The sequence below is a fragment of the Netta rufina genome, assembly GCF_964035555.1.
Source record: "Netta rufina genome assembly, chromosome: 13".
Taxonomy (NCBI): Eukaryota; Metazoa; Chordata; class Aves; order Anseriformes; family Anatidae; genus Netta; species Netta rufina.
The window spans coordinates 9,853,388-9,875,817 of NC_140136.1; the positions used below are offsets into that span (position 1 = coordinate 9,853,388).

The 22,430-nt window shown below is 43.2% G+C and overlaps 1 protein-coding gene across 1 annotated transcript in view; it reads left to right on the forward strand.

The window, feature by feature from the left end:
* WTIP (WT1 interacting protein) overlaps window positions 1-22,430 on the forward strand; it is a 77,998-nt gene that overhangs the window by 49,786 nt on the left and 5,782 nt on the right. The window contains exons 3-7 of the mRNA XM_084294790.1: window positions 3,024-3,091; window positions 15,729-15,791; window positions 18,180-18,310; window positions 19,271-19,322; window positions 21,237-21,305. Coding sequence (XP_084150916.1) covers window positions 3,024-3,091; window positions 15,729-15,791; window positions 18,180-18,310; window positions 19,271-19,322; window positions 21,237-21,305 — 383 coding nt within the window. The remainder of the gene's footprint in view (window positions 1-3,023; window positions 3,092-15,728; window positions 15,792-18,179; window positions 18,311-19,270; window positions 19,323-21,236; window positions 21,306-22,430) is intronic.

The window sequence follows — 22,430 nt, forward strand, 5'->3', positions numbered from 1 at the left end:
CAAGCTGTGCAGTGGCTGATGAAGGGACTCGCAGCTTTGCTGCACTTGGGTGAGGTGAGGTTGTTTCATGTCACCCAGCAGTCAGCTGCCAAACACATTTGATAACACAGGCATCGCTGAGAGCCAGTCCAAATCATCCTTTTTTTCATGTTTGCTTTGGGTGCTGGGCTTCCTACCCCCTCCTGGTCAGGGAAGCCTCGGACCACTGACTGTAAGAGTGCTGTGCTAAGGAAACAGAAGGACCCGGTTCTTCTGCAACCTGAATGCTGCCAGGGTCTGCACACTGGGACCTAAAGCAGGACACACAGATTCTCGTTCACCTTCTGCCATGCCTCAGGAGATGCTGATGCCTGCCCTTGCTGAGGGCATTCCTTTCCTGCAGAGATCCCTCCAGCGGCAGAGTTCACAATTTGTCCCTAATTATCTCTGCTGCCTCTAACCATAATGGGTGTGTGGTGAGGGTGATGGCCAGAGCTTCACCACCTGAAGCGAATGCCCCGGCCCTGCACCTGTGCAGGCAGTGTGTGTGGGCACGGCGAGGAGCTGCCTCAGCACATCAAAGCCCGGGCTGCGGCCTGGGAGCGGCCGCTTCACTTCCACCGCCTGACGGCAGGCCCCGTGTCCTGGCCCGGTCCGGCACAGCCCAGATGGCCTTTCAAAAGCTGCTCTGACCTCTTGCCTTTTCTTCCTTCCCTTCCTTTTACATTAGTTTATTGTTAGTGCCTTCATTTCTGTTTGGGAAAAGGCGTCGGGGCAGCAGTTCCTGTTTTCTTTCCTGGCAGCAGATTCCTTCCCTGGCCAGGTGTGCCCTTGCCTGGTTCCGGGCCTGCTGGGCCTCCACTGCCCCACAGGGACGTGACTGCCCGGCAGCTGGCACGAGCACTGCTCAGAGGCGTGGTGAGGGACAGCAACGCCACCACAAAAACCGGTGGCGCTGAGGAGACCTGAGAGACTCTTGGTGGGCCTGGGCATCTGTACTGCCCTGCTGGAGCTGGCACCTGAGGTAAAGGCTGCTGGTGGTGCACCTGGGTTTAACTTTGAGCGGGTCCTCACAGGGACCGACCAGCACTTGAAGGTCACCTGAGGCATATTTACAGTTTTATACAGGGCCCTGCTCAGAGCTGGGAGCTGGGAGATGTGGCAGTCAAGTGGGGAATGGCTTCTTCAGCATCTGTATAGGGAGGGTGTAAAGATACTTATGGAAAGAAGCCTGTGCTGTCAGCAAGGAAGACCAAGAGGGAGCAAGGAAGGGCAGTGACAAAGCTTTCAGGGGAGAGGTTTAAGAACAGCTGGATAAGCAGCAGGGGAGTTCTAGAGGTGGTTGCTCCTGTGCCAGCCTAAGGAGGCCCCGTGGTCCCGTGAGGGCTGTCCTGGCCCAGTGTCTTGTTTCTGTGACATATGGCATGGACCAGTTTTACTTCAGCGCCTCAGAGCAGATTGACAGTCTGAGTGCATTGCCTATGCCACTGGGCTCCTGGTCCCCACCAGAGCTACCAGGCAGCTGGAAAGACAAACAAGAGCTGACTCCACCTACCAGCAGTATGGAGACAGCAGCCTGTGAGATCGACAGCCCAAGAATGTGCACACAAAAGAAGCATTTCCCTCTGCCACGACAGTAAAACCGCCAGACAACCACATGCAGCATGTGATTTCCCAAAAGCATCAGCCCAGATCCCAACTTTTTTGTGCCACACACTGTTTCCCAGGATCAGATCACAGTGGCAACGTGTAAAAGGCACTTTTAAACACTGAAAATTAATCATATTTTCCTCAACATTGTTTATGGAAACCATGGAGAGCACTTCTGCCCCTCTGTGCTTGGCCAACTGGCTCAGCTTGCTGGCCCTGAGAGTTGAACCCTTCACAGATAGGCGGTATGTACGGTGCAGCTACTCTGTTTTGGAGAAGTCCAAGCTTGTTCTGTGAAACAAAAGCTTCAGCAGTGACCTGGGACAGGTTGTCTGTTGACCTGTAAGTACAGTCTTTTTCCCTTTTCCCTGCACTATATCTCTGGCAGTGTTGTTGGTGTGCATTGCCATCAGCAGCTGGTATGCAGCCCACAGTATGCACTGTGCCATCTGATTCCCAAGGCTGCAAATGGCTCATGAGAACACCCAAATATTTTGGAGCTTTGGTCACTGGGACCCTGACACAGAGTAGAAATAAGGTGAGTCAGGGTAATTCTGGTTTCCATCCTCGCTCACTGCTTTTACACTGATAAAATCTCATTGCCTTCAATGTAGCAGCTCCGGTGTAAGGCAGGGATCTGATCTGCCGTATCTAAAATCTGGTTGGGTTCAGTGATTTCTGGGTTCCTTTTTTAAATTCTTTTTTTTTGGGACTCTCTGGAGTCTGTTGAGTATTTCTTAACTCTAAAGGGAGCCATCAGTTTATGATGATCACAAGCATTGTCAATAGAGTTCAGCCAGCTGTAACGCAATAGAAAATGTTCAAGCTTGAAAATGAAATCTCTTGTTTTCAGTGTGATGTTCTGTCCTTCCCTCCATCATATACACATGGTATTGCCTTGATACCACAGGTAGCTCTGTCTGTGGTTGTTGTGACAGTGATTAATGTATTAATATTTTTAAAGGTGACAGGCTCATCCATTTGCTTTATTCCATGTTTGTGGTCCTTTAGAGACAAGTGCATCACTGATGCTGATTCCAATGGATCTGTGCTAGGTGTGATTTCACCTGCTAAGAAAATTGTTGCAATTTACAAACAAGCCTTTTGTCCAGAATAATCTTCCTTGGTTTTAGATTTCAAAATTTGCAGGAATTGGAATGAGCTAGGTTCCATCATTTTTGCTTACAAGTAATATTTAGTTGATTAGGAATTTGTGAATGCAGGGTGGAGACAGGAGCCTAATCCTCATTTATTTGGATGGACGTTGCAGGGAGTAGAGAAGCCAGGAACTGGCCTTGCTAACACATGCAGCAGGGTGTGCTTTTTATTTGGCATCCTGAACAACTGGGTTTCAGAACAGAGTACAAAATTCTGACTGTACACTGTTTTAACAGGGAGAAGACTACGAGGAAAAGCGTTCTACAATGTCAATGGCAAGGTGTACTGTGAAGAAGACTTCCTAGTAAGTAAGACTTTTGGCATTATTTTCATTTTTTTCTTTTAGACCAAATTGTTCTTTTATATTGGGTTGTTTGCTTTGAGAGTTGCTTTACTCTTCTGGGACATCCTTCTGCCAGTGCTAGAATTAGGGGAGCATTTACCACTAACTCCTTGAAGACGGAATCAGACCCATAGTGGTGGCTATGAAACCAAGTACATAACTGTCCATAAGCCATCACAAAGTGTAAATTATGAGAATACACAGCGGAGCTGCTCAAGCTTGGGACTTGAATTGCAGCCGCAAAGGCTCTCCTGCCAAGCTCAAAGTCAAACATCTGGGGAATACCAATCACAGCAAGAGGGGAGACGTTTTTGACTGGAGCACGTCATCGCTGTGTACAATGTTGCTTTGTTGCAGGCGCTGTTTTAATCACTGCTCTGCTAGGAGTGATGTGGAGCTGCATTGTGATTAGCTAAAAACTGTTAGCCACGGAGGAGCAACTAATTTTCTCTCCATGTGCCCAGAGCTTTTATAAATGGTGTGCTTTAATAGAGACTGAGTCATGAAAAGAAAAATGGAGCTTGTTGCTGAGCTGTGTTGTTCCAAAAATAAAATATTTGTGCAATTAAGGGTGAGGATTGTGCGGTACACAGAGAATGATTTGATAAGTGGCAGACCATTTATAATTAAGAATAAGGGGACAGCATGGCTGGGAATTGAACTGATATATTTTAGCTTATAGGATGATGAATTGGAGAAGCAGTATGTTGAATTTACAGCACCTTTATTTATTGAAATACCATTCATTTAGAAGCATTGGTCTTCCAGAACAACTTTCCATTTCTAATGAAAATATGGCCATCCTTTTTGCAAAGGAATGACTCAAAGTATATCCCACAACAAAAATGTTACTGGCAGTTCAGAGTACACAAATGCATTTCTCATCAATGCAATCCATAAAAATAATGGAAAGTCCTAAAATATAAGCCGTATTTGCCTTCATATGTTTTACCTTTACTCTCAGCCTACCACGGCTGGAGGCTGCTGAGAAGAGCAAATTGTACTTTGTGCAGAAACGTTTTGTGTTATAATTGAAATGTGTTACTGTTTTGTTTGCTTTTAAGAGAGAAAATTATTTGTTCTTCCATGCTGTTTTCAGCTTTCTTTCCCCCATTTCTGCAGAAGTGTAGGGAGAGGAAGAAAAGGTGGAGTGTATGATAGAGGGGCTCGAACCTTTGAGATTTTTCTTTTTTTTTTTTTTTACTGTGTTGGAATGTACTTTGCCCATGACCAAAACTTTCATCCAGGTTGAATGATGTGATTGTTGCTATTATCTTGTAATTTCTGCCTAAACATGACAAAAATCTAAAAATCTACATCTTTTTGGAGAACATTCAATTGGGGGGGGAGGCACAAAGGGGTGGAACCGTTTAATTCTTAGACGTGCTGCAGTAGGCTTCTGAAGGGAGACACAGTGATTTTCTCAAGAAAACTGAGGTTAAGGACCTGATAAGAATACATTTTCTGCAAGTAGAGGAACAGTTGGGACATTCCAGGCATCGATTTTTAAGCCCAAGCGTCCTTTGGATGCATCTTAGCAGGTTCCCATTGTCACAGGGAGATGAGAGAGAAGCAGACCAAGGGACTGCAGCAAAAGGCAGTAAAATAAATTAAATTCTGATGTTATCCCTGCCAGTGTTAAACTCGCTGCTTCTCAAAAAGTAAATTCATTCTCTTTTAGCTTCCCTTGAGCAGACCTCATAGCAAGCATACCAGGAATTGCCTTGTTTCTCTAATAAAATCAAACACCTTTGCCTACTTCAGCGTCCTGAGGACTGAGAAAGCTCAAAGCGTAGCAGTCAGAGGAAAAGTCCGCAGAGTAGCATTTAAAAGGAAATAATTTTACCTGCTTCTTGCCCCCAGGTTTTGTTCCTAGCCACTACAAGGTCCCAGTTCTGTCTAAAAAAGAGGTGTTTTCCATCCAAAGCAGTTAGCCAAATGCTTCTTGTGTAACTGAGAATTTAAGTCTTCATTGTAATTCCAAGTCTCCATTGTAACACTCTTACTGCAGCTTTATATGCCATACTTTTTTTTTTTTTTGTCAGTACACTGGTAGGAAGTTAGGGAAGTCAAAGACGGGGGTAGGACTTTGTGTAAAAAGTTTTTCCTTTTGGATGTATTAGGCTAATCTTGCACTGTGGACTCTGACCACTGCCATGCACGCTTTGCAGGCCAAGAAGAGAGCACACAGAAGGAGGCAGAACTGTGGGTGCTGCCGTGCATTATAACAGGCTCTGGAGTTGTCCTGTAGCCCTGTCTCCACAGGTCCCTCACAAAGAGCTGTCTCCTCTTTCCTGCAAGCCTCCATCCCGTCCTATAGCAGCAGCGTGTATATAGAGCCTATATACGTGCTTCTCTGTGCCCGGAGCAGGCAGCATGGGGCAGTGCTGTCTGTCCCCCTGCTACTGCTCTGTGTCTCACGGGTTTGCTCCAGGTGCTCCCTCAGCACCCCACCAGCAGGACTGGGGATGTCCCTGAGGCTGGGCCAGGCACAGGGAAGAAGCAGCACCCCGCTGTGGCCCTGCAGTAAGTTGGGCAGGAACAGTGACAAGGCAAGAAAGCTGAACTGGTTTTCGCTGTGAAACAGCCAATGGAGATACTTTTTAGGGAAGAATGGATATTATGTATGGGTTTCTACTTATTGGAACTTTTAGAAAAGTTTAAATTTTTGCCATGTGTGTCAGTATTTTACTTCTGGAGTGCTGATGTTCTCTGTGTCAGAACAACTCCTGTAGAAGCAGCCTCCAGAACCGTACTTTGTAGCTCACAGAAGGTACCAGGTACTTTAACTTTCAGGTCAGCTCTTTCTCTCCAAAGGTGTTACATTGAATTCACTGAGGTATTATTCATGGTCCTTGAAGGCAAGACCTTCAGAAATGCTGTTATCCGATCCTTGGAAGTGTTCAGCACCTGCTGTAAGAGCAGAGGTCACCCTCCTTGGCTAAACCGTCTCTTTCAAGGTTTAGCACAGTGCTGGTGCCACCCACTCAAGGTGTGTCTTTTCCACCCTAGAAGCAGTTGCGTTTCAGTGGTGAAACGGCTCACATTTTTCAGGAGAGCTCACTTGTCACTTAAAGCACAGTGAGCGCCAGAGAGCTTTGTCTACCAAATTGTTTCAAAAAAAATCAGTCTGTGAAAGTGTGACATGAGGAGCTGCTAGTGTTAAGCATTCCAAGTCTGACCCTTTCTTTGAAAAGTGCTTTTAATTTCTGGAAAAGGTGTTATAGAAATGTAGATGTTATCATTCATTATGAGCAATTTCCACTGTGGAGCCATAAAGCAATCCAAAGCACAGATACACCCATCAAAACCTCTGGCAATAGCCGCAAGGTACATTCTTCTAACAAATAGTTTTCCCACATGTTTGCTCTTACTGAGGGCACAGATTATCTTTCTCTGAATCAGGCAGCTTATTTTGCTCATTCTTTCCAGGGAAGAAATGCTAGAAGTTTTTAGGCACACTCGTGGAGTTGCAGGTGGAGAAGAGATGCCACATGGAACTGCTGTGGTCGTCCTTCTGAGAACAGTGCCAGCCTTCCTGTGTGAAGGGCTGCGAATCGATGCATTAGGGATGGGACACCACCACTGATGGAGGGCATGGCACTGCTCTGCCTTCTTCACTTGTCAGCCTCCTGGTTCCCTGATTAGCTGCAGATTCTGTCACTGCTTAAATCCAAACCATATTGGCTAAATGTGGTCAGCGAATCGGACTTAAAAAATAAAAAATAAAAAATCCCAGATATTCCACTTCCGCCTAATCATGGTGTAGAGATTGCCTAACCTGTGCAATTTCCAGTAGGAACACTTGGGTAGTGATATTGTGTTATTGGACAATAAAAAGAGCAGTAAAAAAGAAGAAAACAAAATAAAAAACTTTTCCCTGGTTTGCTTTAGCTCGAGGGAAGATGCAGTCACTCGTCTTCACGCCACCTTAAGGCAGCAAGTCCAGCAATACCCAGCTCTTTTCTCAGCCCTGTTAGGACAGTTATTTCATGAAAGGAAATAAAACAAATGACAGTTTAATCCTTCCCTGAAAGCTTTTAGGACACAGATGGCTAACTAGCCATAACAAGGACACTGTTCCTGGTGAAGTGAACAAAAAATAAATGCCTTACTGTATAATAAATAATCCCAGTCAGATGTTCTTGTTCCATTTCGTTGATAAATTGCTGCCTAATCAAGGGTGAAGGAAAAATAGCTCAATAATTTTAATTTGTCTTTCCTGTTCAATGCTCAAATATCATGTAAAGAAATTTAAAAGAAATTACTGTTTTTCTTGGCAAAAAAGACTTTAAAAGTGTCACCAAAGCAGCCTGAATTCTTAGATCTATTATTGCCTTTATTTCTCTTTTTTTTTTTTTTTTTTTTAACTTTTTGATAGGCTTTTCCTTTTTCTCTTGAGGTAATGAGCATTATTGAGTGGGGGTCCAGCAGAGGTTAAGAAATTAGAGAATTTCCCTCCAGGGAGCAGATGAGAGGAAAAATGAACCTTGTGACAGATGTTAGTTATGTTGCTTAATGCACTGCTGAAGACACTCAGATGCAATGGAGATAGCCTATTACAGACACCACAAGCTGTAGTGCGTAGCATTAAGGTCATCTAAAACTTCCCCTTTCAAGATTCTCCCATTTCTTTAACAATTTTGCCAAATTTAATCCTTTAGGCTGAATTTCTCCATGCCAGGATTGTGCCTCTGGCCAGCTCTGCTGTCATTTATTGTCGAAAGTTTCATCTAAACCTGTTCATCCGTTTCAGTAGGACTAGGGGAAGATTTGTCACTTTGCCCATAAATCCTCAAAGCGAAAGGCTCTAAAAATGTAGTTTTGCACATGCCAACCATAAAGAGAGACTTAGGATGCTGAAAGCCCCCAGGCCTTGGGGTGTTGGCTTTTTGCCCTTCCTACCCCTGAGCGTGGCCAGCCCTCATGATGGTCGTTGAGTGCCTCCTGCCCCGGCCTCCAGAAGAGGCAAGGGCTGAGGCTGTGGCAGAGGGGAGGGCAGGCAGCCCGCGGGCAGTGGGGGAAATGGGGCGGGATGCTAATGGAGGACTAGCTGGGTGGTGGGCGTTTGGGAGCAGGATTTGCACCTTCATCTCCTGTAGCACCAAATACAATGAGACCTTGACCCTAATTTGGGCCCCTGGCATACAGGGCTGCAATGTAAATATTAATAATAACAAAGCTATTCTTCTCATTTTGTGCACGTGCTGTTCTCCAAGCCTGGCAGTGTGGGAAATGGCCGCCCCACTCGCTGGGGCCCTAGGAAGATAGTTTTTATTTAGAGTGGTGGAAGCTGGTGTCAGCTGGAGTCAGGGGTTTGATTTTCCATCTCAGCGAGTATAAATGTTTGGAGATCCCCTTGGGAGGTGAGCACTGGGGCTAGTGCATTAGCCAGAGAGCCCATCACTGCTAAGTGAGACTCTCTCAGAAAAAAATAGACTCCAGTTGAAAAGGTAAATGATTAAAGTTGCAGCTTATATCCATTTCATATCTAAGGGGAATTGTAAAGCAAATGTAGTTCTAGATACTTATGAGGATGTTGCATTTCAGAGACTCGCTATTAAAATGCATTCTCCAGTCAAAGGACAGACAGACACGTTTGTTTATTGATGTGTTTAACAGAATAACGGAATCAAAGCTTGGAAAGGGATTTGCTGCAATAGTCCTGGTAGACAGAAATGTGTGGAAGTCTGTGAGCAGTTTCAAGGCACTGACCCTCTGGGCTGGGACAGGAGGTGCCTTCAAGTTCCAGAACGCTGATAGCATTAATCAGACATGGGCAGATCCACGGCACACGCAGTGAAAGGCATCCTGAACGCTGGGCTTTGCTGTGCTCCCAAACACTACCCCTGAAAACAACGGCAAACAGATTATAGCATGTTCTGTAATCCGTGCATGAGGGAGTGAGGTTCAAGTTGTTACTTGTGTGTGTCTTGCTTCATCCCCTCCCTGCCAAAAAAATTATGAATATTGTTTTTCCTTATTTTTTCTTGACAGTTCATAGTATACCAGTGGTCCAGGTTTTATTTTACAAACAGATTTGACAGCAGTGATGATTAATTGTGGTATTCTGAATTGAAGTGTTGCATCAAACCTACAGATGGGCTTTAAATACAAATTTCACAATATTTAGGGTATAGCCAGATACTTATTGGCTTGTGCAGTTTAGAGTTAATTATCTCAGTCATCCCGAGGAGCATGTAGAGCTGGCAGTCTGGATTCACCTCTCATTGTACCTCACCGTACTGCTGTATAGCCCACATCAAGAAGTTACACGGCCACTGAAGCCGGTGGCAGAACTCCCATAGACTTCAGGAGGAGCTGGATTTTCCCCCAGGAATTAATCCCAGATGACAAGTTTTTAAAGCTAAAGCCCACGTTAAAATGTTGGCACCAAGGCTGAGAAACATAAGGCTGAATTCTGCAAACACTGCATTGCATGGCATGGCAGACTGTAGGCTGCTAATAGGAGAAAAGTGGTGTTTTGAAACAGGAGACCAACTGGAGTCCAGAAAAATCTCGGGTTTGTAAAAGAGCAATACACAGGCAGTACCTAGCCCCAGATGGTAATACAGATAAACATAATGTAATGAATGTCAATGTGTAGGATCTGTATTTGCTAAGAAGATGCTCGGTGTTTCCTGAATTTGGTTATGGATTGTTAAGTGGGTCATGGGAATCACTCTTTGAGCCATGACAAAATAGACAAGGAAGACAAAGATTTTTTTTATTATTTATTTATTTTATGAGACTTACCATTATGGACTAGGTCTTGCAGCTATCTCATTCTTCACATGTGATAGTGGCATGTTGTGGAAAGTGCGTTAGGAAGTCCAGTCAATTTCATGTCAGAGAGTCATTCCCCCACTTCCTCTTGAGATGCTGATCCAAAAACTCAGATTATCCCTTTTTTTCTTAATATTGCATTGAAAAATAAATTACAGTAACTGAAGCACACTTAAAAAGGAACTAGAGCTCTTTTTAATTATGTGGAACTCCTGCCAAACACTTGTAAGCAGACAGCATTAATTTTTTTCTATGGGAGCATTAGAAAAAAAAACATGTGAGAAAGTGGTGTGTTTCCACTTCTGTAGTAAATGCTGGTATTAGTTGCTGTATGTTTTGAATTGAAATCTTTCAACAACTGTTTAGAATAAAATGCAGACTTTTTTCAGAAAGATATGTTCTAGACAGTTTCTTTCACAGTGTGCATAATAGATGGTAGCATTGACAATAAATAAGCCGTAGCAAGAGTGTAAGTGCTACGCAATGTAAGGCGTTGTACAATGTGAATTGAGTTCATAGATTTCGCACTGTATGATACAGTGCTGAGTTAAATTTGTTGCTTCAGGTTTCTTTCTTGTTCATTGTCACTGCAAAGCTTCCACAGGAGTTTGTCCAAGGAAGATCTAGCTGAGAAAATCATCATTTTACTCATAATTAATCAGACAAAGTATCCTTGGCGAGTGCTCACTTAGGGATCTCTGTAGGCTCCCCATGAAGTAGATGGCTGTTCCCTTCTCAGAGGCGATGAAATGCCTGACTGCTAAGGCAAAGTTAGTTACCAGCTAAATTCCTGAGTTTTGGCAGTGTTTTGTGCACGGCCCAACAAACTGAGAGAACATAAAGTCCCTCCCTGCTCTATCCATGTCCTTCAAACTTAACTAAGTGGAAACACAGAAGCACGAAGATATGCTGCTGTGTTAGTGTTTCCTTACTGGCACCAAGACAGAACAAAGCAACAGGAAGATATATGAAAGGGTTTCAGGCGAGATGAAGGGTAAAGTTCTGGACCATTCTGCTTTAGTTTAATCTCTGCCACCTGCTCTGAAGTTCCTGTATCTCTGAGCCTGCTAAGGCCCCATTTTGTTCAGTTTAGTTTAATCATTGCATTTAGATGTGTGGGTAAAACAACAAAAAAAAACCATCTGCATGAAACCAAATTTGATATTCTCTCCCTCTTTTAATGTGACCCTATGAATTTCTTGCATTGTTGTGTCCCATGTACTAAGGGTCCCATGCAGAGAGCAAACAATAAAGCAGCGAGAAGACAGATGCTCTGCTAATGGGAAACCAAGGAGAAGAGAGTCTGTGAGGGATTACAGGCAGCCTGGGGTTGGAATACATTATTAGCATAGCACCCAATTCAGAAATTCGTTTTCAGAATTAAATGCCTGCAGCATTTTGGCAAAAACTCCTGATCATCCCTCTCTAAAGCCCTTAAAGCATGAAAGGGTAAGAATCTCAATTCTAGGCTGAGCAGTCACATTCAGCAACTTTGCAGTGCTGTAACAGTTTTTACAGCTTCATACCATCGGCAGCAATTGCCACACCTACTGAAATGTAACCCACTTGATCTGTTTGCACAAACCTTTAGCAGGTTTTGAACATCCCCATCAAAGAAGAAAATGGGCCTGAATGAGATTCCAGGGTCTGTTTCCAGGAGGAAGGTTTTGTTTTGCTGAGTGCCTAACAGCAGGGAAGTGCATCAGCCTCTCCTTGGGCATGGTTAGGCATGTGAAGGAGGAGCAGCGACATGTCTTTTCAAAGATCTGACATTGCCTAAGGTAGAAACTTAAGGTCCTGAAGCCTTTTTCAGGCATGCTGTTTTTTTATTATTTTTGCTTTTGAAAATGGTGATGAGAACATCGCGCTGTGAAAGACCCTTGGTAGACAACCAAGATTCAGTTGAAGGATTGACGGCAGACAGGAAAAATGTTTTCTTACAGTACTTGGTGGGATTATCCTCCATGCATAATTGTTCATTATATACTCAAAATTCATTGTTAAATTCTTTTGGACATATTGCACATTAGACAGAAGAGTTCATAGACCCCAAGATTATCACAGAAGGACACTAACAGTCCAAGTATTTGGGACAGAAGGGGACTTGTTTTCATCATACACTGGAACAAAGACTCTTGGACAGAATCATTAGACATTTTTAGCCTGTTTGGTAATCAAAGTATAGTAGATGGCAAACAAAATAGAAGTTCATCCAGCCAGTTTTTCTACTTTATTTTTTACTTTTCTGTTTTGACGTAATTGACATAACTTCAAGGTTTATTTAGTTTTCTGAGTCTTATTTTATATGAATATCATTGGGAAGCTTTATTTTGAAGTCTAGATTCTTGCACACAGACTGAGATTTTATTATCCTGAAAGAGAATTCAAGGACAAGGTAAATATGGGAAAAAACAGTTGGGACCAAACTGAGGAATCAGGAAAAATAATATACCAGCTCTTCCATGGTAATGTTTTCTTTGCTTTTTGTTAACTAGCATCTTATTTCTAATGCACGGAAAAGACAGTAAAGGCTAATGCTTCATTTTGAGCTTTGAATGTCAGAGCTGTTGTTTTATAACAACTTCTTTCAAAGTTTTTGTATGTGCCTAGTGAACATCTATAATGAATACCTGGGAAAGTTCAAAAATACGCTTATTTGTCCTGGGTATGTACTGTCTGTAGCCTTTTGAACATGCCAGTCTAGTTTTGAGCTTGGTCGGTATTTGTCATCTTACTGGTCTGCCAACAGTTCCTTTTTTTTTTTTTTTAATGGCACATTTGAAAACGTTATAAAGTAAGCCTAGTTCTCCTTCCATCTGGAATGAAATTGTATGTATAAAATACCATGGGTACAGGAACTGTATCTGTGGTATGGCTTCTCTGTTAGGATCTTGCGTATCAGCTCATATTATTTCACTGTTTCACCTCAATCTGCTTTTCATGTCTCCAGATTGTGAGGAAGGGCTGGTATGCCCAAAATTTTTTTTTCACCCTCCAGCTATGTCAGTAATGAAAGTAACTACAAGTCTGTACAGCCTAACTTCTCTTCTCATGCAGTTAAGTAGTTCACAAGCTCTGGGGGACCAGTGCTTCTTCCACCCGGCCATGCTGGGAACCCACCATCGGGGAGGCTCTTGGGTGTGCTGGGATGATAATGCCGCCGTTCTGCCTTGTCTACTGTCTAGAGCAAGTCGCAACTTCTGTCTTGTTGCACACACAAGGCTTGTGAAGCTTAATAGTTATCAAGTGTTTCAAAGACAGAGGTTAACAATTTTAATTAGTATTTTAAGACTTTGTAAGTTTTCTTCTAAAATTGAAAACCTAGCATAACAGCTGTTTGAATTCTCAAAGTTTCTAAAGAAGTTTACAGGTGAGATACAAAAATGTAGAGAAAATGTTTTATTCTTTACTTTTGCACAACACTGTCCACAGTACAACCACCATATAGAAAAATGGTGCTGCTGGGATCCTAGACTATTTTTCTTTTCCAGTCCAAGAAAATTTAAAGCACAAGCAGAGCCTAATCCAAACCCCAGCTTTCAGTGAATCAGGAGGTTTCTGGTTTGTCTGGGATCAATACTGTGATCAGAAAAGAGAACAGTGTAGTGGTGAAGGACAGTGAAAGATTTTATCACTGCTAGTAGACTTACTGCCATTTTGCGAAGTCTTAATTGGGTAATCCAGTTCTGGATGTGTTTGACAAATAACAATTCTCTTGTTAAAAACAAATCATGGTTTTAATATAATAGGGTTAGTCATATAAAGAGTGATTTTGTGTCAGCAAAACCTTTCTTTCTGACAAACAGTGTAATTTATGACAATCTAGTTAGCAATAAATGACATTAATCTGACCACTAAGCCATTCCGTTCCTGGGGAATAACGTTCCCTCTTAATCAATAGCTGGGTAAATGCTCCTTTGCATTCCTTATCAAATGACAGCCAGATGGTACTGGTAAATTCATTCCAGCAGGATTTTAGAATTAGCTGGGTTTGTATTATTGTTAATCCTCTGCTGTCTGCGCTGCCAGGACCTACCCACCTGTTTCCAGTAACCCTCGAGTTCACAACCTTAGGAAATAGTCTAGCCAGATGGTTACTCAGATACAGTGCAGCCAAGAAGCATCCCAAGTAGTGAGGACTCTTTTCTACCTCAGTAAAAAGAACAAAACAAGTATTTGGATACAAAAACTGCTACCTGAAATCAGGGAGGTGAACTCAGCCATTTCTCCATGTCCAGACTTGCACACCAGTTTCATTACTCAGTTCAGAATGGGATCTCCCAGAAGTAGCCAGCTACGACTGCCACCCCTGGATGTGTTCCTCAACACTCTGGTCTCTTTGCTGAAGTTTGAAAGTTTCTTCAGATTGTACAAGCCGTGTTCCTTAGTGCATAGCAAATACAGAGCTGTGAGAGCTGCTGTAGCATCATTTACTGACTTTCAGGGCCCATCAAAGGGTCTGCAAGACCTTTTTCTTCTAAACTGCTGTGTTGCATAGCAACAATAATTTTGCCTCGAACCTCTTGATGTGAAATAATATGTAATCCCCTCACACCAATAAAAAGAAAAACATATGGCAGCGCTAGGCTGTGAACCACTGGCTTTTGAAGTGAGGGGACAGTTAATCCCCACGAAATCAAGGGGGAATGGAGCAAGCCATAGGCTCTGTTAGGCTGAGCCTCTGAGGATGCATTAGGTGCTCTGAGTCAATTACCCTGAGCTCTGTCAGGAGAGTCCAGTTTGCCCTTATCCTCCCAGTCACCATCTTTTATCGTATGTGACTACAGTACATTTCAGGCAAGCTTACAAACCTAGTTGCTGAAATAACCGTACAAGTGCCTGGGCACCCCTTTCCTCTGGCAGGAAGGAGTACACATGCTGCACTTGTACGGATGAGGGTAAAGTTCAGCCACTGTAAATACCAGTTTCAAAATTACATGGCTGGAGTTCATCAAACAAATGTCTCTTTCCTGTAGGGTAGTTGTTGGGTAGGTCAATCACCTGGCCTGATAACCTTGATATTATTTGTACGTGCCTAAGCATAGGGTTAAAGAAACTTTGGCATCTGAACCAGGACCTGCTTTAGGGGCCCAGGTACAAAGTTGAGACAAAAAATGTGCAGGGAGGGAATGTGGAGCTGTGGTCCCAAGTGCACAAAGTACTTCCCTGCGGCCATGCTCCAGGGACTGCACCCCAGAGGGCTCTGCTGCCAGGCTGCCCAGCCTTTCCTTTTCCCATTGCTTGCAGCTGGGCTTCGTATCACAGGGAACACAAGCTCCTCCATCTGGACTTTTAAAATTGTCTCATTGATAAAAAGCTTGGTATCCACAAGGTAGCTAAATAGTCCTTGGGCCTGTCTCCATCTTTCCAGGCTGCATATAGTACTGAGTGAAATGTAGGTCCTAAAACTGAGGTCAGTAAGCATCCTGTTGCTAGTTTGAGTGTGAGTCAGGAGGTCAGTCCTGCACTGTTTACTTCTAAATTATTTACTTTACCCCACTAGCACAGCAAAAAGAGTGACTAGAAGCTAATTCCAGCACGCCAAATGAACGCAAACTCCCTGAACAGGCTTCAAAGCTAAAAATCATATTTTTAAATGATATTGTTATGTTGCAAAGCTCAGTATTTACAGCAGATTAGGAGGCCAAGCTGGTACTTCAGCACGCTGCAAGAGCAGAACCAAGTTTTCTGAATCAGTCTTCCAAACCTATTGTGTAGTTTGCTGGCAAACAGCGCGGTGTTCATTTAAAAGGTATTTCTGCAGCTAGAAGAGTGGTTACTAATAATCCTGTTTTTTCTGTCGTTTTAACAGTATTCAGGTTTTCAGCAAACAGCAGACAAGTGCTTTGTTTGTGGACACCTCATAATGGAAATGGTAAGAGAGCTAAGCTTCTAACTGTGGGATGTCTTTTTGATGTATTTTGGATAGTGCTCTGTGAGACGTGCTTTTTCCTTTGTCAGACTATTGTTGTCTCCATTATTGTAAAGGTAATTTTTCAAATTGAGGCAGTATCATAAATATATTCATGTTGTATTACTCTAAAGTACAGGAAGTTGGGCTTTTCTTATACCTGAGATCATGGGATTCTGTTGTTCTGCCATGTGCCAATTAAAAATAAAAAATAAAAGGAATTTAAATACTAAAAGGGGAAAATAGACCACAGCTTTGTATGAGAACGTGGTAAAGGAAAGCAGGTGTTGTGTAAGACAGTAGAATAGTAAGAGGATGGAGTCTGGTCTAAGGAAGAGAGAAGCATTATCAGTAGTCTTGAGGTTTGTTGCCAGCTCTGTGACTTGCTTTATTTACCTTCTGTCACTTGCTCCATGTCTGTTAAAATCCATTATTGCTACTGTGATGTGCAGGGAGCCAGCAGTCAGTTACTTTTATAATTAAAAATCAAAGAGCCATGGGTTGGGCCAGATACTGTTGGCATCATTTCACTTGGAAAAAGTAGGATGAATTTTGTCTGTTCTTCCTAAGCAAAAATTCCCAAACAAATGAAATTGCTTGCATATTGAAGAAGTGCAGATCGTGTATATGTCAGTGTTTTCCTTTTGCTTTAAAATGTATGTGAACATTAGCGTGCCTACTAGAAGTAGCTATTGCATTGCAACACGGAGGTGCAGTAGGAGCTGGAACAGAGACTTCACTAATGAGGATTCTGGCTCATATCCTGGCACCACTGGTTGGACAAGGATATTGTTCGTTTTAGCCCAAGAGCAAATTTCTAGAGTTGTGTCGTGCAGGGAGGGGGATCCCAACTTGCATGCTTTCAGCTGGCCCTTAATTGCAGAACGCCAGGCAAGAGTCCATAATATCTAGTTGGTGGAGCTCAGTAGCTGGAAGTTTGGCAGGTGCTCATCTGCTTTTCTTCCATCAGCAAGTATGCTCCAACAAAAGGAAACAGCTCTGGGAGCTCCAGGAATTAGGCAGTCTTATTTGGCTAATTGCTCTGTGTTCCTCCCCAGGAGTGCACAGACACAAACATGCCTGCACAGTCGTATTACTGGTATGCAGCTGAGGAACCGTGCTGCAGCCCCACAGGCTTGGTTGCAAGCCTGAAGCTGTTCAAGGCTGAAAGTGCAGTCGAATTAGGGATTGTTCTGTGCAAAGGGTGGCTGCGCAACCACAGCAGGCTAACAGTGCATGTTTTGTAGCTGCTTGGATAGCAACACGCACACACAGACAAGTTGTGTCTGGGTAGGAACAGGCTTGCAAATCAGAGTCTGATGTCAGTCATTGAACAGAGAGCTATAGAGATTTGTTAGAAGAGGGAAAAGGTGAAGTTAAGTTGACTTCACGCATTTTTCCTATGCTCCATACCTTATTTCATGTTGATTTGAACTTTATCTGTAGAAACACCTACATGGCCATGAGAACTTGATCAGGGGAGATTTTCCATCTCCAGCTTATTAATAGCTCCAAGATGAGTGTTCTTGCTAGCAGAAACTTTCTGAGATTACCTTTCAAAGGTGATTCTTATACCTGAACTGCATGCAAGTGGTGCTGTAAGGTGTTGAGAGATGCCTAAAGATGATACTATGTCTAACCCTTCCCAGAACCATGTTCATGGGCTTGATGTGCCCTCCGTAGTGTCACAGTAAGTACAAGGATGCCATGAGGAGGGGATTTTTCTGTAGCAACCTAGAGGAGACTGCGTAAACCTGTCCTTAAAGCCTTTAAAATGCAGCAGGGAAGGTCAGCATGGCAGAAGGCAGCGCAGTTTTGATTACCCATCGATACAGATGGAATTTAAACTGAAACTGATGGGCCCCAGTGACAAATAGCTAGTTAGTAACTGTGGTGGAACAGGAGCGTTAATAAAGGGCTATCTATTTGCTTGTTTTATTGTTTTACTTTGTAGATTTTAATAATGACTCCTTTGGACTCTCTGTCACAGCGTGTTACATTTTGTGAATTAACTCTGTATCTCACTAACTTGTATCTGCAACAGATATTTTCAAGAAGTAGTCACTGAAACTATTTTTAATTTCTATTGGGCAATATTGGCTCTGCAGAGCTAAAAGTGATGGGACTTAGTCTGATTTTCACAGTTTTCTGTCATCATTGGGAGCCTAATAGAAACCCACAGAAATAAGCAAGCTCATTGTTTTAAACGGCCCCTTGCTGACAGATCTCCAGAGTGGTAATTTCATTCTGAAGTGTGTTTCTTACTGTCATTTTTAAGAGTCGGACATAGCAGTGGATGGGGGAATCTCATGTAATCATGCATCCACTTATTTTGTTGTTTTGCCTCTTAAGATCTTGCAGGCCCTTGGAAAGTCATACCATCCTGGCTGCTTCCGCTGTGTGGTATGTAACGAGTGTTTGGATGGAGTCCCCTTCACTGTAGATGTGGAAAACAATATTTACTGTGTCAAAGACTACCATACGTAAGTAAATAAATCCAGTGCATGCTTGGAAAAATTATACAAGTTAAATTATTGGTATAGTTGTAAGCGTTGCAGCAGATAAAAAGGGTTATTTCTGTCTGCTGTGATGTCCCTCAGTGCTCTTCTCACATTTTGCATTTGTAAAGTGTTTTAAAGTTTTAAATGTCACTTTGTGGGCCTAGTGTGACATTCAGGGGCTAGATGAGGTTGAAAATCAAGTTATGTCAGAGGATATATTCCTCTGGTGCCTGCTTCTCTACTGCTTTCAGGATTTCCAACATGAAGTAGACATGGCTAATTGTGCAATGATGTTAGGTTTTGCTGGCTTTAATAAGTCTAGATTCTGGTAGCGCATCACTGGAGAGTATAAGTTACATTAACCTAGACTGGACAGTAGACGTGTAATTAGCAGCTAGTGTTAGAATGATTTTAGCCTCACCTTACAAAATGTTTCGTGGTTAAGTGATTGCTTTTGGACTCCCTTCTGCTCTGCACTTTAAACTCAGCCCTATTGGTTTAACTGACTGCTTGGTGAGGATGGAGCAAATGTTGGCCCAGTAACTGTCATAAAATACAGCTGTGGATAAAACCAGTTGATGTATTTGGTTTAAGTAGGTCCTAGCCCAGATCAGACCCTTTCACACTTAGTGTGTCAGTTGGTGACATTCCTTGGGTCGTGAGGTGCTCTGCAAAATTTGAACAACTTTAAGAGTAAAGAAAGCTGAGAGAAAGGGCATATATGGGAGTAGGGCTGGACTGACTATGCCTAGAAGGAAGACCTATGCAGTAAAGGTGGGGTAGATCTGCCTTTTCACGAAATATGACCAAAAAAATTTAGAGATGCTTCCAAGCCTGGATTTACATTTTGCTAACGAGAGGGCCTGGTTAGAATAGGTCTCTTGGTTCTACTTTTTGGAGAGGCTTTGCATGTAATTTGAACAATATCTTCTCGCACCCTAGGGTTTTCGCACCAAAATGTGCTTCCTGTAACCAGCCGATTCTACCAGCACAGGTACGTGTTAGCATGCAGAGACTCTTTAGAGAAAACAGCTGTTGGCATATGAACACTTTGCAAAAACACATTAGATGCTTTTCCTCCCTCTTTCAGAGGCTGTGGTATGTCAGATACTAAATTAAATACAGTTCAGCAGTAATGTCACTCCCAAACATTCCCAGAGGTTGTAATAGTCATAGCACTTATGCAGCATAGTACTTTGTATCTTTAGGGTGCTTTCCAGGTCTTGATTATGCTGTTATAAATCTTGTTTAATTGAAAGCCCTGACCAGGGCTCCAAGAACAACCCAAGAAGTAAAGCCCTGTTTATTTTTAGAATCTCCCATTAGCAGACAAGGAAAATTGCTGTTTGAGCTATGTTTGCATTTTTGATGGAATGTGTGAAGATGCCCAAACTTGAAAAGACTTCTGAGGGGTTACCCTGACCCTGTGAAAAGGCCACATAGCCTGTCATCCTGGGGTGGCACTGTAATAAGAGTGCTTGAAGGGGTGGAAAAGCAGGTAGAAAGGATGGCTAGAAGGAAAGCCAGATGAATGACTGCTGCTTGCAACCTCAGCCCATTGTGGCAGTGTCGTTAATACAGTAAGATTTGTACGTTAAGACAATCCTTTTCTGCCTGCTGCAGTGATGTTTGTGTAGGACCCTCTGAGTTCCCATTGTTGAGGTCACTGACCAGCTCATTCACAAGCAAGAGCCTCAGCATCTCACTCCTCTTCTTTGGCATGTTTATAGAGCCAGAGCTTGCTGTCTGTAAGCTGCTGTGCCCCAGTAAAGCTTAGGGCTAGAGCCTCTCAGCATGCCCACCTCTACCACTCTGCATGTTATTTTCCGTTTGTAATTCTTTCTGTTAAATGGTAAAGTCTCACATAATTTAAAACCTTATAAAGGCTGAGACAGAACTACCTGCCCTGCTGGTGGGGTGTAAGGAGAAAAGCCCTATGGAAACTTCCCTTGTTTTTGTGTCTTACAAAATTATATATATATATATATATATATATATAAAGCATATAAAATATAAATACAAATATATATATTTAGATACAAAAGTAAATAAAAAGAAAAGAAAAAGCAGCCCTACTGCTGACTCATCTGATGGTTAGCGGGATAGACTCCATGTTCTTTCCCATGGAGGTTTCATAGGTTAGATCAAAACTAGCAGTGCAGGTGCTAACTTGCCTACAGCTTGTCTTAGACGTAGGCTACGTCATATCTGATGCTCTGACCACGCCTGCAACTGGAAACAATGCAGGGCAGCAAATTTAATGAGTTCTGTCTTCAGAGGCATCAGAGTGGCTCAGAGAAAGTCTGTGAGGTTAGAAGAAGGGTATGGGCTGCTCAGCAGGGCCTGGGGCTCAGCCAGGTATTGCACAACTCCACTACATCCACCCTCATGCTGAGGTTTTTGGCCTGTGCACGTAATTACCTGCTGGACTAGTATGTAAATCTCCATGGGGTACATAGAGTGACACATGTGTGTGCAAAATATTTGTGTACCATCTGGTTTGAGGGGAATAGAAGTCCTGGAAAGATCAGGTCAGGATTTCTATAGGGAAGAGTGACCCAATCAGTAAGTCATGTTGTTTGGCTGGTAATCTGTGCAAATCCTGGGTGCCCTTGGAAAATGATTTGATCTCAAGAGAAATTTGTCCCTTGAGCATGAAGTTTTGGCTACACTTCCCAAAGGACCTCTACAGCTTAGCTCTGTCAGATACCCGTGCTGCTGCTGAACTGCAAAAGCAGTGGTGCAGTGCTGTGCCTAGTGGGGCAAGACTCTCAGCATGCTCTGCTCTGCAGGAGAGGGGATCCTCCTGGGAAGCAGCTTTCCAAAGCTATAAGTTAGGCACTGAAAGAAGATAGAGAAAACACCACTTAAAAACACATTCTTACCTTCTTTGTGCTTTCCCCAACAGGGCTCCGAGGAGACGATTCGAGTAGTGTCAATGGACAAAGACTACCATGTGGAGTGCTATCACTGCGAGGTAAGCGTCACTGCGTGCCTCTGCCCAGCTCCCCCACGGCAAGGCTTTGCTAGTAGCGAGCATCCTCCTGATCGGTGCGTGACTCGTGCCCCAGAGTGTGTTTGCTGGTTCCTGCGCGCCTGGGCAGGCAGGGCTCTGCCCCACAGCTCCCAAAAGGAGTCAGAGGAAGGAGTACAAGATAGGCTGCCAGTTGTGCTGCCGTCTCTAGTAGCACCAGATTAGTTCCTTTTTTCTTCTCTCAGTATATGAATTTCAAAGGCCGGGTTTAGTTTTAGTGGAATTTTCTCTGTACTTGTAGATGAGGAAAGAACAAAGAGGGAAGTGCTGGTTCTTTTTTTTGCCTGATCTTTTTGTATACAGTTTGCATGGCTGTGGTCTGAGGGGCCTTGAATCCACATGGCCTTTGCAGGGAAAGACCATTACCCTATGCTGGGAAGGGGTTCTGAGTTTTTCCATGCTGGATGAACAGTGATTTTTTACTACAAAAGAGACGGGTACCAGTGACTTGCTATTTCTTTTTGTGCGGAACATTTAAACATTTGGGGGGGCAGATCAGGTTCTGGGACTAGTGACCTTGCTTCACAGGGAGGGAGGAGAGCTGCGCTCAGTCCTAGCTCTGCATCCCATAAGGGAGGAGACAAACCCTTTAATTTGGGATCAACCCAAAACTTCCCTTTTGCAGTAGGTACGGCTATCTGATAAATACATTCTATTATTCATGCAGGTGGTAACTGTGATAGCATCCAGCATGGCCTGTCATAAGCACCAGAAGCAAAAAATGCAGCCATGCTGTCTTCTGTGCACTCCTGCACAGAAAGGTTTTATAGAGAGATTTCCAATTGAGGGAGAAAATAGCAAAATTCAGGGCTTCTCAAAATGTACATGAACCTAAACCTGAGGAGGAGCCCATCCTCTTAGTTGTCTTCTTCCAGCAGAGGTAGCTGATATTCCAGAAAAATTGGCACAGGAAATTTCAGCGTTTTGGAAAACTATTTCTCTCCTCCTCCTTTCCTCATCTATTGCTTTGTGCAGGCTTCACCTAAAACAACAGCTCCCTCCCCTTCTCTCCCAGCCTATTGATGTTATATTAGAATGTCCAAATAGGGGGTTATTTTCAGTTCTGTT